This window comes from Talpa europaea (assembly GCF_964194135.1).
Source record: "Talpa europaea genome assembly, chromosome: 13".
Taxonomy (NCBI): Eukaryota; Metazoa; Chordata; class Mammalia; order Eulipotyphla; family Talpidae; genus Talpa; species Talpa europaea.
The window spans coordinates 25005314-25021889 of NC_140080.1; the positions used below are offsets into that span (position 1 = coordinate 25005314).

At 35.0% G+C, this 16576-nt stretch overlaps 1 protein-coding gene across 1 annotated transcript in view; it reads left to right on the forward strand.

The window, feature by feature from the left end:
• The window catches only part of ADAMTS19 (ADAM metallopeptidase with thrombospondin type 1 motif 19), a gene marked incomplete at its 3' end in the record, with an annotated part of 230285 nt that overhangs the window by 154383 nt on the left and 59326 nt on the right, over nucleotides 1–16576 (forward strand). Inside the window, exons 14-16 of the mRNA XM_084252833.1 lie at nucleotides 2696–2823; nucleotides 6539–6659; nucleotides 12540–12620. Of these exons, the coding sequence (XP_084108959.1) occupies nucleotides 2696–2823; nucleotides 6539–6659; nucleotides 12540–12620 (330 nt within the window). The remainder of the gene's footprint in view (nucleotides 1–2695; nucleotides 2824–6538; nucleotides 6660–12539; nucleotides 12621–16576) is intronic.

Here is a 16576-nt window from a genome sequence, read left to right on the forward strand (position 1 = left end):
CTTTAAGACTTCTACTGATTTTTGAACTCAGTTTATGTCATTTCCTCAAGGGAAAAAGAAACCCTTTGATTCTTCAAATTGGATAGATGCCCCTTTCACCTACCCCACCAGCACCCTGTTATAGCACGTTTGAGTGTGTCTGCATTCACTGTATCATCTGTTCCTAGTGTATGACCTGGTGATTATGAAGTTTCCAGTAAATATCTGTTGCATGAATCTGAACACATAAATAATGTCTCTATGGTAAATTATAAGCAATATTATTCCAATCACAAGAATCATCACCTAGTCACTTGAAGGTTAATTCTATCTTTGCTTCTCGCTGGCTGTGATGTTTGATTCGGTTAAAATTATTTGAAGCCTCTTCAGTTATATGTGAAATAAGAGGAAATTGTTCAACACCAGATTGAAAGAGAAAAAAAAAAACACCTCAAATCTGGATAGAGGTCAATTTAAAATAAAGAAACTCCTAACTCTTACAAGATGATGTCTGTCATCAGTATTATCCATAATAGATAGTTATATAATTAACAGGTCAGTATTTTTTTTTTTTGTAGCACTTAGCAATTAAATAAATCTATAATTCTTTAAAAAAATCGTAAGTCTTAATAACAGGTCACAGTTTAAAATGCAGAAGACTACTTCTGTTCTTCCTACATAATTCATGAATTTTGGTAGAAGGAATTAAATACAGGATATCAGTATAGTTGTGAGCATTCATTTTTAGGGGGAAAAAGATGTATGACTTTAACATTCAGGTGTTTTGCATACTATGTGGTGAAATTTGGCTTAAGTCCATGTTTAATGCATATCTTGGAAAGGGTTGGTCTCCTAAATCAAGACAGAGGCTGTCTGCCAAGTACTGGCATGTTACATGGATCGCTATGTCATAGTCTCAAGAGTACTCCAGAAAGGAAGATTGTTATCAAATGTATTTATGTCATCTGTGAAGATAAAGTAAGCACAGTGAATTGACAGTATATTGTAAAATGAGACAAAGAGTTTTATGTGAATACTTGCTTGGAATGTGAATGGAATTTTCTAGACTAGCTCTTTTCAGTGTTATTCATATATCTGATTTGCTCCTTTCTTCAATGAAACCCCAGAAAGAGAATTATATACACGCTACTTTTAAAGTATCACAATTATAGCAGCTGTCTTTAAATCCAAAGATATGACGTAGTGACCAATCACTGAATAAACATAACCTACTTTGAGGTGTGAGCGCACACTGAAATGCTTTATTATGGCTTATAATGGCATCTTAGAGGAAAATTTTAAAACCATGCACATTAAAGGCCATGTTCCAACTCTCCAAAATTTTTCAGAAGGAATAGTCACAAGCCACATGTGAAAACTGTTTGAAATGTTCAATTCTGAAGGCTCATTTAAATGCTTCTTTTCTCTTTGCAAAGTGATACCCTGTTCCATGCCTCTGGCTATTATTTGGTATTTATAGAATCCCATCAACATACATGGAACTTGACGGAAGACATAACTGAAGCTCAGTGTCAGAGATTGTCAACTATTTTCCATTCTGTTTATATGAACTTAATAAACAGTAAAGAACCTGACTGGTGTGAAGCCAGTAGAGTAGTAACATAGCATGGAAATTGTTCTGAAGTTTCAGATTTGGATAATTCTACTACTGGTGTTACCAAATATGACAGCTCCTCTGGTGGATGCTTAGAAATAGAAACAACACTTTAAAAATATTGTGCTACCTTTTGAGCCTAATAGGCAAATGTTTTAAACTCCAGCTATCCTACATTATTGCTTAAGGAAGCACAAGAGAAGAGTGCCAGCCATTCAAGAATTCTTCACGTGTGCTGTGGTTCTCAGCCTAGAACTTCTGTATCCTCACTTGCTTTCTAGTAAGCAGAAAAGGCGGTTGAGTCATAGCTAGCCCTTCAGCAATTGTGCATGTTAATAGAGGTTCCCATGAGGTTACATTGCATTTCTAAATATCCTCATAATGGAAAATCTTGTGAGAATTGTTTATCTTATAAGTTCTTTCCTTTGAACTTTAAGACCCATTAGTGATCATCAGAAGGGGATTAGATAAGTCAAGACAAAGGGGACAATGTCAGGCTGAAGGACAGAGGTGGACATTTGGCAGTAAAATCAATGTAGATTCTCAGTGATGCACACCTGAAACATATAATATTGTAATGTTACTTCAATTAAAAAATTAGTAATTTTTAGTAATTTTATTAATTTTTCCATTAGAAAATGCCACATGCACAGGACTGAAATCAGTGCACTGATATTTAGAAATGAACCTCAAGAAGGATTTCATGAGTAAGGTAGAATTCTTATATAACTTAGCATAAAGGGGAAATCATTCCAAAAAGTTAAATACCAAAAATAGGGACATGAAAAGTATTTTTCAGGAAGAAGGATTAGTTTGGGTGTGGTAGAGGTTCAGTGTCAGAAAATAGTAAAAGATATATTTAAAAATTAATTTGAAGACCTATTTCTTGAGTTTAGTAATCACTGGATAACTACTCTTTTCTCTTTTTTCTTTTCTCAAGCACCAGCTCATTTACTATTCATAATAAACCTCTAATATTATCTACTCTAGTATTACTCAGTTAACATCAAATTGTATTTTTTACTCAGTGATCTAAAAAATAAGATCAAAATATTTGCAAAGTAACTTTAACTCACTTCTTTTCATCCATTCTGTATGTAGAAAAACCATGTACCTTGTTTTGCTCGCCTGTGGGGAAAGAGCAACCTATTCTCCTAGCAGAAAAAGTGATGGATGGAACTTCTTGTGGATATCAAGGATTAGATATCTGTGCAAATGGCAGGTGCCAGGTAAGACCCTCCAAAGGGAAAGTTTATATGTCCTAGGAGAATTGTGGGACTATTAAATAGCTTTAGCTTTAGATTGGGTGGAAAGCTCTGGACTAAGATTCAGGAGACGTGATTGTTCTCCTGACCTGGTGGTAAAACTGTTCATCTGTATAATGAAGGTTTCTGTAATCTCCATTACTAGTCTGACATTTTGAAACTGTAATGCATATACTCTAGCCCTGTAGTTGCAGCAAACTGGACTTTGTCAAAAATTATAGAATAAAAATTTAAGCCCTCCCATTCTCTCTGTCTTGTGTTCAAGATTGAGCCATGCAGCAAAAACCTGTAAAATCTGTCCAGTTACTCACTTATTCTGAAAGTATTTTCAACACACTGGAATCATCTGATTTTTAAATGTATATTTCATTTTCATATAATTCTTTTTTTTAAGATTTATTTATTTATATAAGAATCGGGATACAGGCCAGATGCGTGGGAGGGTGAGAGGATTCACCAGAGACAGAACAGGGAACAGAACAGGCAGACTGACAAAATACACTGCTGAGGGGAGCAGCAGGTGAGGCAGGATAGGTCTGTAGCGCCATGTGGGACCCTCACTGGCCGGCCAGGATCGAACCGGCACTGCAGAGGCTGCGGACAGCTTCATAGCGCGGCGCTCAACCGCCAGCACCACCAGGGGAGGCCCCCCACCATCAAGTTTTTAAAACAATTTACAAGCTATTGTTAGGTTACTATCTGTGATCTGGTAGAGGTCTATAGACTTCTAAGTAAAAAACAATAATCCCAACTCTAAGACTATATTTTGCCAGCAATCTATATAGCTTAAAACACATAATCATGTTATACTCTTGGCATAAGAAGCAATCTTTAGTGTGTAAAAAAAAAATCATTGCAGGAATTTATACCAGCTCATATTTTGTTATCAGAATTGTAGGTTGTGTAATTAATGCTTTTAACTTTATTTGTGCATTATATGTAAATCTATCAGATTATTGTACATCTTTAATGAATTTGTTTTTCAAAAAATTATTTTTCTAAGCATGTATGCCAAACACAATAGCCTAAAATTGCTATGCCTTTCACTTAACAGTTAATAATAAGCCAAATCTTTTATAGAGTCCCCAGCTAGACATTAAAGTTACAGCAACAACAACAGAAATTCTGTACAAGTGCTAATGTGAATCCGATGACTTATAATTAAAGTTTTATGAAATGGTTGCGACTTCTAACAGCTTTGTAATACTTCAGGATTCTGGCTTCTTTACTAAAATGTTTCATTCAGTCTTTAAGTATAATTAAAAACATTCCTCGTTTTCCCTTTTGACAACCCTCTACATATCGGCTTTGACCAGAGTTTTTATTTCATTTTATCACAAAACATACAGCAGTGAAGCTGAATATAGAAAATTTGGTGAATCGACCGAGGAAGGAAATTAAAAATAGACGATTTTCAGAGGCGGGGGGAATGGCTGAAATAGATGAAGGGAGTTAAAGGGTATAAACTTGAATTATAAAATAAGTCAGAGTTGTATAGTATGGAGAGTATAGTGAATAATTCTGTATTACATATTGGAAAGTTGCTAAAAGGGATTTTTTAAATTTTTTAAAAAGATTTATTTATTTATGCATACAAGAGCACAGGCCAGATATGCAGGGAGTGAGAGGATTCACCAGAGACAGAGTGGGGAACAGAGCAGGCATACTGGCTGAAATACACTGTTGAGGGGAGCAGCGGGCGAGACAGGAGAGGTCTGCCTCACCATGTGGCCGGCCAGAGATGGAACTTGTGCTGCAGAGGCAGCGGATTGCTTCATAGTGTGGTGCTTAATCCCTTGCGCCACCAGGGAGGCCCTAATAGAGTAGATTTTTAAGGTTTTCATCATGAGAAAAAATATGTAACAATGTAAGGTGACAGGTGTTAGACTTGCACAATATACACAAATATCAAATCTTTCTGTTATATACCTAAAACTAAGTAGAATGTTACATTTCAATTATACCTTTTTTAAACAAAGAAAACTGCTTTCTCTAGCTACCAAATTTGGCTCTCTAATGTTTCCATTATGAAAAAGGACAAAGAAAGCTCGACCTCTGTAATATGTTCTCCTATCTCCTGCATGCCAGGGGAACCCCAGTGTCCTGCCACCCATTAGTGGCATTGCCTTTTCAAAGTAGATCCACCTCAAATTTCAGATTTATGTGGTAATATTTTGGCAAGTGTGTGTATATAAGACTATAAATTACAAAATACAAAATTTTGGATTTTGAAACTACTTGATTATTGACCCAGGGCATTATGTCTATCCCTAACAGTTACCAAAAATTGAAAAAAAAAATTAAGAAACTACCAAGTACCAATGTATTCAACAATGCAACTACTATTTATTGTGCTCATTATTTGCCCCCAAACAAGCTGGATGCTAGAGATGGACACACAAGGTGCTTTTATTATTTCAAAAGTAACTTCTCTAAAAAAAAAAAAAAAAAAGTTACCTCTCTGCACTAAATTTTTCATCATGTTTATTTACATGGACAGATTTTTTTTTTTTCCTCACCCTAGGGCTTTTAGCTCCTTTTCATGAGTCCTGCTTGGGGAACTCTTCCAACACCTTTGTTGTGTTTTCAGCATTTCCTGTGGTGGCTACCCCTTTTCATCCAGACACATTTTCTTTTTTCTCCCTGAATAAGCTTTGACTCACAGATCAGAGTTCTCCAGGAATGCATTGTTTTGTCTACTTCTTCACACCAATAGGTTTCCCCTGACAAAAGGAAAGAATGCTACATTGTGCAGACTTAATGTGATTTTTTTGCTTTCTCAGGATATTTATCCTGCAGCTGCATTTTATAATCTACTTGTTTCCCTTACACAACCCCACCCACTCCAACTACAGAAAATGACCCCGTTTTTGTTCTTTTTTGTTCAGTACTTTAAAAGTTCCTCTAAAACAATTGTAACTTGTTATGAATGAATATATCATCACTCTTGCCTGCAACTTCTTGATTAGAGGTTGTTTATAACCCTGCCAATAATAGTATTGACCCATAAAATTCTGCCCTTTGAGTAGACACAATTTTACAAAATGTGATCATATTTTGCAGCAGTCAGTGGGAGAAAAATATTATTCACCAGATAAGTCAATTGATTTAATCTCAGATGACTCAGAGTAACAGAATTCTTGTGGGAGCATGTAAAAATCAATTCCTGCATTGTTAGTATTTTCTTAGAGTTGCCATGGGTTGTAAGTAGTTCTTACATTTATGTGCTGGATACCAAAGAAAATTGGAATAGAAATTATTTGTGAACTGTAGTGAAAATAAAATTTTATGTTTTTTAGAAAGTTAATATTTAATATTCAGCATTTGCTTTGCAGCTACTTTAGAAGTAAAGCCATTCATATAATGCACTATAACTTTTCTATGTTGAATAGAATGAATTAGATTGTGTTATATTTAATAGGTGATTTAATTTGTAATTTTTTGTAAATTGCATTAGCCTCTTACATTTTTTTTCAAATTGCTCTCATCACTATCCTATGTATTATTTTTACAGTTACATTTTGACATGAACTTGCTCAATTAATTTGCAGCAGAGTATAAGACATTTTACTAGTTTCTCATTTAGGTATGTCTGCTTTTTAGATACTAGATCGGTCCTAGATTAGTAGTCAAAACAGAAAAACTCACTTTATGATGTATTGTCATTGTCTTGTTACAGAAAGTTGGCTGTGATGGTTTATTAGGGTCTCTTGCAAGGGAAGATCACTGTGGGGTATGCAATGGCAACGGAAAATCGTGTAAAATCATTAAAGGAGATTTTAATCACACCAGAGGTGCAGGTAATTTTTTTTTTAATTATTAATCCAAACTATCCTTGAGGACAGAGATTTCACTGAACATTACTTAGAAATCACTGTTCTGATTCTGTTGAGGACACTTGAAATGGGTACTGAATGATCATTCATGATGACATAGGTATGATATTAGCCAGAGGTTCTAACAAGTCTGTTTCCTAATAATGAAAATATGAAATCATCTGTTGTGCATTTAATAAGCTGGAGCAGCAAAGGAATAATCTCATTTGCATTGGCTAATGTTATCCGGTTTCTACAAACCTTATTCTCCAAAGCAAAGCATAATATTTAACAGAGAATAATGATTTGTAATAGCCTGGAGCAACTATTGAGTATTAATCTTCAGACTCTTGGGAAGAGTCTGTAGCAGTGTGGCATAGTGGAAATGGTAATTGGGGATCAGATGATGTGGGTTCATGTTCCAGTAGATTAGTAACAGGAAATCATTCTCCTTTTGTTTCTTTGTGTATAATTACTAATACTTGGGACGGGGGTGGGAGTGGGGCAGATAGTAATGAGATGACTATGAGCAATCTGTGTGGTGTGTATTTTAAAGTGATGCAGAACAAATGACAATATCCCACAAATACTCTACACATAGAAAATCCTTTATATGCCAGTCATCAAGCTAACTGGAAGAAAGCAAACAGTTCTGCGTTTACATGGATTTCTTACCTGGACATCTATGTAAAGAACCATCTTAGTATATACGATTATATCTTCATGATCATTAGTATGTATATATTACATGTAACTTTCTCTTATTTCATTCTTCAAAATATCAGAAAAGCTGAGACTAAAATATGTGCTAATTTGCATATAAAGAATTAGTCATTTGTGTTTGAATAATGAAGAAAACTTAGTTCATTCTAGGTAAGAGAATTCTTCAGAAAAGAAAATTAGACCCAGCTTTCTTATGATGAGTTTAACCCTTTGCTAGGCCCCAGCAGAATAAAAGATAAGTACAGATTTTGAAGCCTAAAAATAACTAAAACCCAGGGTAAATGGTAGATCAAAATCTTAATCTCTAAAGCTGTGGAAAAAATGCTAGGTTCTACAAGTCAAAATCTGCCTGAACTCATTTAGAAAAGCCCCACTTAGCTCTAACAGGCTCCCCGACTTCCACTAAGAAGTGCAATTATAATAAGCTTTTCAGCCTGATTGTGATGGGAGGAGATTTTATAGTACAGAAATTCAAATAAATTCTGAGAGACTGAAAAGATTTAAAGATGCTAGAATTGCTAGAATTTTTGAAGAATACATTTGCATGATTATTTAATACACATGGAAACAGTTAACTGAAGAATACCAGTGTAGGGTGAGCACTGTACCTTCATTTAATTATAAGAACACTTCATTCTTCCACTAAGCATAGAAAACAGACATACCATACGGGGGAAAAACTAGTAATGGTTTTCATTCTGACTGGAATTATATGACCATAGTTACCCCAGATTGCTACTTCAGACCTCCCTTGTTTTTATTGATTTTAATTTCTACTTTTTTACATTTGTCTTATAGGTAAGTTATATTAATGGCTTTGTTACTTGGAAAATGTTTGAAATGTCTAATAGATGAGAACTATAGACTACTAATGTCACTTCCTTGTTTGTTTCACATTGCTCAAAGGGAAGAGACTAATTCTTAATTCTTGCATGTTGCTCCTGACTGTCCATCCAGCATCATTTCATACCCTTCTCTAAGCTACAGTTACCAGATTTCTTACATATGCTCAAATTGACCCTGTCCCGCGCCCTTTCTCCCTGCTCCCGTTCCCCTCCAGGACCTAGTATATGGAAATAATATTCTATCTGCCTCCTTATACCTTCACTTGTCAATTCCTAGACATCTCTTGAACTCTATTCAATAATTCATGCAGTGCTCCTTGAATACCCTCCATCTATCACTAATGGCCAGTCTAATGATGTTTGCCATATTAGCACCCAGGTGAGGCTGTTCTGTTCCCATTTGTAATTTTGTATTCATTGACTTTTCCCCACTCAGGTTTGACTTTAATCAGGAAAAATATCTTGACTATTTTTGTTCAGCACCATATTCCCAGTGACTGGCATAGTGCATAATTGATTAATATTGTTAATTTAATTAATAATGAAACATTAGATTGCTAGGAAGTATTAAAAAAATCTATGAGTCCCTTACTACAGCATGGACTTACCTACTTGTGGCTCTAGCAATGTTGTATTCATTTCTCTTGAGTAAAACTTATGTTTATAGTTTATGGACTTCCCAGAACTTCTAGAAGGAATTTCAGTCTTACTTAGTCCAGCTGGCTGTGCATATTGTATATATTGTATGAGTAACACACGTGCAGACACATGTGGGTGTTTTCTGTCCCTGTGGTATATTTAGTTTGCTAAATCATTTTTGTTGGAGCTAGAAAAAAATAAAAATATGTGGTGTTTTTTTTTCCTTAGTGCACTTATTATATCTTTCATTGCACCTTGCCTAGCCAGAATATAATTTTCTAAAGGAATTTTTAAAGGTAAATTGTATATTAGACCAGAAGAAATGAGCATGAAATGCAATATTGTTAGAATAGAAGGTGAAGATTCTGATTTTATAATAGGAACACATAGCTTATACTTTCTATCTATGTTGGTCACAGCAGTGTTATGACAGATTCACAGTATCCTGGAAACTATTTTACGAAATAGTAGGACTGGGCCTTAGCAGAGAGCACATGGGGGATTCACTGGCATCTGAGTTCACAGCTTGGGCAGCTAATTACTGTCAATTAATCTTGAAAAGTGTTTTTCCCTCCTCTGCTTTTCCTTTTACCCCATACGTTAAATGGCAAATGTACTATCTTCCTTGCATGTTATCATTATGGTTAAATGCAAAAACTTCTGTAAAGTACTATAATAATGACTGGTACATTGCACTTGCTCAAAATGTGACATTTATCATTATTACTACCATGAAAATAATGATCACTATTGCATTTTAAGATGGCAGAGTAAAAAATGGTGTATCTGGTAAAATAGAAAATTCCTGTTGTCAAAGCGAACTGTCCAAGATGAGTGTCGAATCTAGAGCATTGGTATCACAGGCTTTCTTTCAGCTTCTATGCTAAGCAATAGCCCTTCTTAACATTCACTTCTGTAAAGGATAAACATTCTCCATTGTGTTAAATGACTTTATTACTAAAAAGAATCCAGACTCTCTCTAGTCATTGGATTTCTCTCTTCAAATGCATTTGCTTAAATATTTTCTCCCCTCTTCTTTGAATCTAACTCAACTGTCCTCCAAGTCATCCTTAATTGTAGAGAATTGCTTTCTTCATGATTGTAAACTTAGGTAAAGCTCTTACCCTAATGTACAATGTATTTCTGAATTTCCTGCTATACTCTATTAGGAATTTACTTCTTGATGGCACATTCACTTGCCTTTCAGTCATCTTTTCTTTGCCGTTTCTACAAATTTTACACAGTTCTCCAACATCTTGAGATATTCTAATCTATAGGATTCTATTACATAAAAATAGACCAGCTCTCCTTCTCGTGATTATTCCTTCTCTATATTCTTTTCTGATTTACTTTCAGTCTCTCCACTAAAAATCTCAAGTTTCCAAGATGAAGTCCTTGACTACTCTCTATTTTCTCTCCTTACTCCTATTGTTCAAGCTATTGCCTCTGTCAAGATCCTCCACAGAGGTCTACCAGTAGCCTGACCTTTCTCTGGCGTTTCAAATGTTCTAGAGCTCTTACTGGATAATTTTACTAGTGTATTATACTATTTTGCTAAATATAAATTGCAAAACTGAGCTTAGCAGATGATTATCAAAACTTGACTTCCATGTCCTGTAGATAATGGCCCTGCCCCCTCTCCCATAAGTAACAGCCACACACATGTTCCCTTACCTTCTTCCCGTGAGATACCAAGTTCAGGATTGTTTTTTTTCTTCATAAATTTTCTACCTTAATCTCTTCCACTCCTGGATCTATGCAGTGGCTTCCTGACTCTGTTACCCACAGCCATATTTACTGACCACTTTTACATATTGCTGTTAGATCAAACCTCTCCAGACCCGTATCTCATGACCAAGTTCATTGCTATAGAATATTCAAGCACTTCAGTTTGATCAATTCAGTGTCCTAGCATTCATTTAAACTCTTTAATAGAGACATCTTGTATCTTCTCATTGTTAGAATTATTTTATTTATGTGTTACGAAAATATTGCTTATACCCTTACTTTACTTAAGTGAACACATCCATAGATCTGCACACATGTGCATGTGTTATGTATCTGTATTTATATATATGTGTATATGTACATGCATAGAACTACCCATTCCTCAAAGAGATTTCATCTCATTATTTATATGAAAATTTTCCACATCATATGCAGTGTTCTCTTTTCTGAATCAGTGCTTCTAGTTGAGCCCAGTGTTTTTCAAGTGTAATGTATATGACCATGTAAAAGGAAAAAAATATTCCTACTTTGTGGGTGAAGATAGCTGTGAAACTTTTGAGTTGTGATGTCACCAGTAAAGGGGGGCAGTTTAAAGATCACAGGTTGATATTCTTCTGTAGGGAATTAACCATACCATGTTACATATGACCTCTCTAATGTAATTTTTGAAGTTTTATTTAGCTCATTTATGTAAGGTTTTTATACTTTGTCTCCGTGCAGACAACCATAGTACCTTACTTCTAGGTACAAACAACCACTAAGCATTTGCTTCTATTTTCATCATTGCTTGTTTTTTTCATGTAACAGAATGATAGTGCTTTTTTTCTTTAGTATTACTGAAAATGATTACACTGACTGAGGGGTGTTCTTGAATGAAAATTATCATTCTAAAAACATATGCTTCTAATTTTAGCCACTGCCACAAGATGAGTTTACACTACCTTTTTGATATATACCCAATAATTGTAAACAGCTTTAGGAATTAAATTAACAAATAGGAGATAACTCTGGATCCACTCTTCTAGCTTGGAAATAAAAGACTATTATCAGATATATGGAGCATCATCGAAATGCTAAGAATATTAAATATTATTTTAATATAACTAAAGCATAGGTATTCAGCCAGAAGTAGATGTCTACTCACTATTCTGCTCTCAATAAAGTCTTGGTTTTGACTATTTTTGGACACTTACCCACATTATCTTATTTTTTTCAAGCATTGCATTCCTAACTTCTGCTAAAAATCCCTTATCTGAAAAACACCTAATGGTGTCTTCTGACTAGCTGTCTGGCTAAAACTGACACCTTCCAGAGTGACACAAGATTGTTAGGTGTGGCCTTACACTTTCTTGTCTCGAGCTCCAGTTTCAAGTCCTATTTTTCTCTCACTTTAAACTGATAGGATGTTATATGTCAATTAAATCTCAATAAAACTGGAAAAAAAACTAAAAACCACATAAAAAAATCAAATCCGCTGTTAGTCTCCTCTGGGGAGTTTAGTCTGTTTTCCTAGACTTAACTTCTTCAGGGGCCCGATCCCTGTCCTAGTCTCTCCAACTGCCATCTGTCTTCCCCACACTTCCTAACTTACTGGATTTCCCCACAGCACAATCTGAGGTTACTTGGGTCTGTTCCAGATTCATTTTCTTTCTAACCAGGCTGTCACATTGTGCTTTATCTCTGCTCACAATTCATAAGCTATCAGCAAGCTATTTAAATAAAATACTGTTGCCTGTGTGTCCTTAATAGCACCTATAGATTCAACATCTTTCGAGGAAACGTCACCACTTAAAATTACAACTTTTATACACTTTCTTTTTTACATAGGTACTGAAATATCATAGCAAAAAATAAAAGAGAAAAGGGCCAATTAAGAAAAGAGATATTATGAAAACCCACTATTTATTTCATGTTCTGTTGACTCTAATAGGGTATGTAGAAGTGCTGGTGATACCTGCTGGAGCAAGAAGAATCAAAGTTGTGGAGGAAAAGCCGGCACATAGCTATTTGGGTAAGCCACATCACAAACACAGCCCAGCTTCCTGCCCTGAGCAGTCTCTGATAAGGAGGATGTCAGTCAGTTTCTAGTTACCTGTTTGAATTTCCTGGCAAGCACCTCTTGTCATAGCATGTGGGAAGTCCTTTCCTTTCTCCTAGAGCCATGCTAACAGTCAAAGCAATCTGGTTGTCTGTATGTTTTAGGGGGCTATAAATTGCCTCCATATGTTAGTTCATATTTTAAAAAGCACTCATTGGAGGGTTTTGTTATCTATTACTTTATATATATGCATATGTAAATATATTTTGTAAACATATTTCATAGTATGCACGGATGTACACATATTAATAAAATCACATTCAAATATATGTGTATATGCATATATATGTACATATAATAGTGTGTCTATAGTATGTCTACATATACATATAGCTGTGTGTGTATTTTATATATAATGATTACTTTGTAATTAGGATATTTTGTGAAACTCTATACTTGATCTTTAAATGGGAGCCTCATATCAGATGCACTCATTTATAGTGCTTTACTTGTACATTTTAAAGGATGGATTATGGAAAGAACTGATAAGTTATTTTAATTAGACTGTTCATAATTTTTAAATACACACAAGAAAATGCTAAGTTGACAATACATATTGCTTATATATTAAGATTTTAAGCTAACTAGGTCATGTGAAATACCTCTTATAGTCACAAATCCACACATAGAAGGTTCTCGTGTAATTAGGTCAGGCAAAAGATGAAATATTTGCCAGGAATTTAGATGTACTTTCATTTCTTTTTAACGACAGAATAATGTCCCAATAGGAAACAGTTTGTTCATGAAAATAACCCATATAACATGATTGTTTCTATGCTACAATATTGAAAATAGTTTAGATTGGTATTGAGGTTATTTTTCTTATTCCGTGCTGCTTTCTAGGAATACAAATGTTTGAGGAAAGGGGACAATAGTAGAAATCATTTGCCATGTGACACACACACATCAATTTGTTATTGCTAATGTGTTTTATCTTTTTCTACCTGTAGTTTTTAAATGCGTTTTAAGTACAAGTAAATCATTCCAATATCCAAACGCAGATTAAAGCTGTAACATCTAGTTTTTTGAAATTCTGTAAAATCTTCCCAATTTCCACTCTACTTAAGGAACTCTTCTTATCTTTAGTTTTCCCCCTCTACAAATCATTCACTGTAGTAACAATCACTGCTGTGACAATCACCACAAACTTGGTGGGTGGCTTAAAAAAACCAGAAATGTATTCTATCACTTTCTGGAGGCCATAATGGTTTCACTACACCAAAAATCAAGGTGTCTATTAAATGTTGCTTTTTCTCTCTGGAATTCTAGGGGCACACCCATTCCTTTGTCTCTTCCAGCTTCTGGTAGCATTCTTTGCCTTGTGACCACGTAACTTTGATGCCTGCCTCTGTGGTCTCAAAGCCTTCTCCTGTCTTTCTGTGTTCAAATCTCCCACTTCTTATAAGAGCCATGTGATTGCATTTTAGATCTACTTGGATCATCCAGGACAGTATCACCATCTCAAGATCCTTAACTTAATCAAAGCTGCAAAAGTGTTTGTTTCTCTCTATATAAGGCAGGAATCATGGGTTCCAGGGATTTGGATATGGTTCTCTTTTTTCCTTTAATGACAATTTTAAGGTAACATTGCATTATATGTACACATTTCAAGTGTGCATCATTGAAAACTGACATTTATAAACGGCATTAAGTTTACCACTGAAAGTCCAGTGCTACCCTTCACCGTACAATTGTGCCTTTTTACTTGATTTATTCACCCCTTTTCCCTTCTGGTAATCTTGGTCTTAAAGTCTGCAAGTTTATTTTTGTTTTAGTTCATTCTTTTATTTATTTTCTCTATATAGCACATATGAATGAAATCAATATGGTATTTGTCTTTTTCCTCCAGGTTTATTTCACTGAAGGTATTTTTTACTGTGGTAAGAATTCTTTTCACTATGGCAAAATATACATAGCATGAAATTTGCTATCTTAACTGTGCTAAATACATAATTCGGTGGCACTGTGTGGATAACATTGTTGTGCAGTCACCACCACCATCTGTCTCCAGAACTTGTTTTGTCTCGCAAAACTGAAACTCTATACCATTAAACAAGCATTCCAGTTTCTTTACATCCTCACTGAGGCTTGTTTCTCTTTGTTTGATTTTAACCATCCTCATGAGGTGATAGTCTCCTGGTGAGGTGAGGTTTTCAGTTGCATTTCCTTAGAGATTACTGATGTTGAGCAGCTTTCTCCTGTGTGTGTGTGTGTGTGTCTGTGTGTATGTTGGTCATTTGTAATCTTTGGAGAAATGTCTGTTCAAGTCCTTTGCCCATTTTTCAATTAGGTTGTTTGCTTTGTTGCTTATTTTGTTGATGAGTTTTAAGAATTCTGTGTACACTCTGGATATTAATCTCTTACTAGATATTTTCCCATTTTGTCAGTTTTTACTCTGGTAATTCTTTTGATGCACAAAAGCTTGTAATTTTCATGAAATTCGTCTATTTTTTCTTTTATTCTTGGTGACTTTTGTGTCATTTCCAGGAAAATATTGCTAGATCCAATGTCATGAAGTTTTTTCTCTCATGTTTCCTTCTAAGAACTTTATAGTTTTAGCATTTGCATTGATACGTTTTAAGTTTATTTATGTGATGTTAGGTATGGATCTAACTTCGGGTTTTTTTTTTGGTATGTGAAAACTCTGTTTTCTCAGCCCCATTGTTTAAAAGATTATGCTTTCTCTATTGAATGAGCTTGGTACCCTTATCAAAAACCATTTGATCATATATGTGAATTTTCATTCTGGAATTTTTATTCTGTTCCGATGGCACATGTTTGCTTTTTATGCCTTATTTTTGATTAATGAAGTTTTTAGTGAGGCTTGAAATCAAGAGTCAGCATTTTTCATTTTTCAAGATTTTATTGGCTTTTCAGGATAATAACGAGATTCCATATGAATTTTAGTGTTGGGTTTGTTTGTTTTTTAGCAAAAAGGGTCATTGGGATTTTGATAGATTGCAGTGAATTTGTGTGTCACTTTTGATAATAATGATATCATTTTTTAAGATTTATTTATGCATATAAGAACTGGGGCACAAGCCAGAGGTGTGGGAATAAGAAGTTTCACCAGAGACAGAATGGGGAGCAGAACAGGCAGACTGACTGAAATATACTGCTGAGGGGAGCAGCATGGGAGGCAGGAGAGGTCTGCTGCACCATGTGCTTTGCTCCCTGGCCTGCCAGGGATTGAACCCATGCTGCAGAGGCTGCCAATAGCTTCATAGTGCTGTGCTTAACTCCTTGTGCCACCAGGGAGGCCCAATAATGGTATCATCACAAATTTTAAGTCTTCCAATCCATGAACTTGCAGTTTGTTTCTATTTATTTATGTCTTGATTTCTGTCAGCAAAGTTTTGTGGTTTGCATTTTAAAAGTCTTTTACCCCTGTATTAATTTCCAAATATTTTATTCTTTTTGATAGTATTACATGTAGAATTGTTTTCTTAAATTCCATTTCAGAGTGTTCATTGTTAATGTATAGAAATAATTGATTATTGTGTGTTCATTTTGAATCCTACACTTTGCTATAACAGTTTCTTTTTAAGAATATTTGTAGATCATCTACATAAAGAGATCATTTTATTTCTTCCTTTCTGATCTGGATGCCTTTTATATCTCTCTTTTTTTAAAAAGATTTATTAATTAATTTATTTATTTTTAAAAGATTTATTTACACATACAAGAACTAGGTACAGGCCAGAGGTGTGGCAGGGTGAGAGGATTCACCAGAGACACTGGGGAACAGAACAGGCAAACTGACTGAAATACACTGCTGAGGGGAGCAGTGGGCGAGACAGGAAAGGTCTGCTGCACCATGTGGGATGCTCCCTGGCCGGCTGGGATGGAACTCACACTGCAGTGGCTGC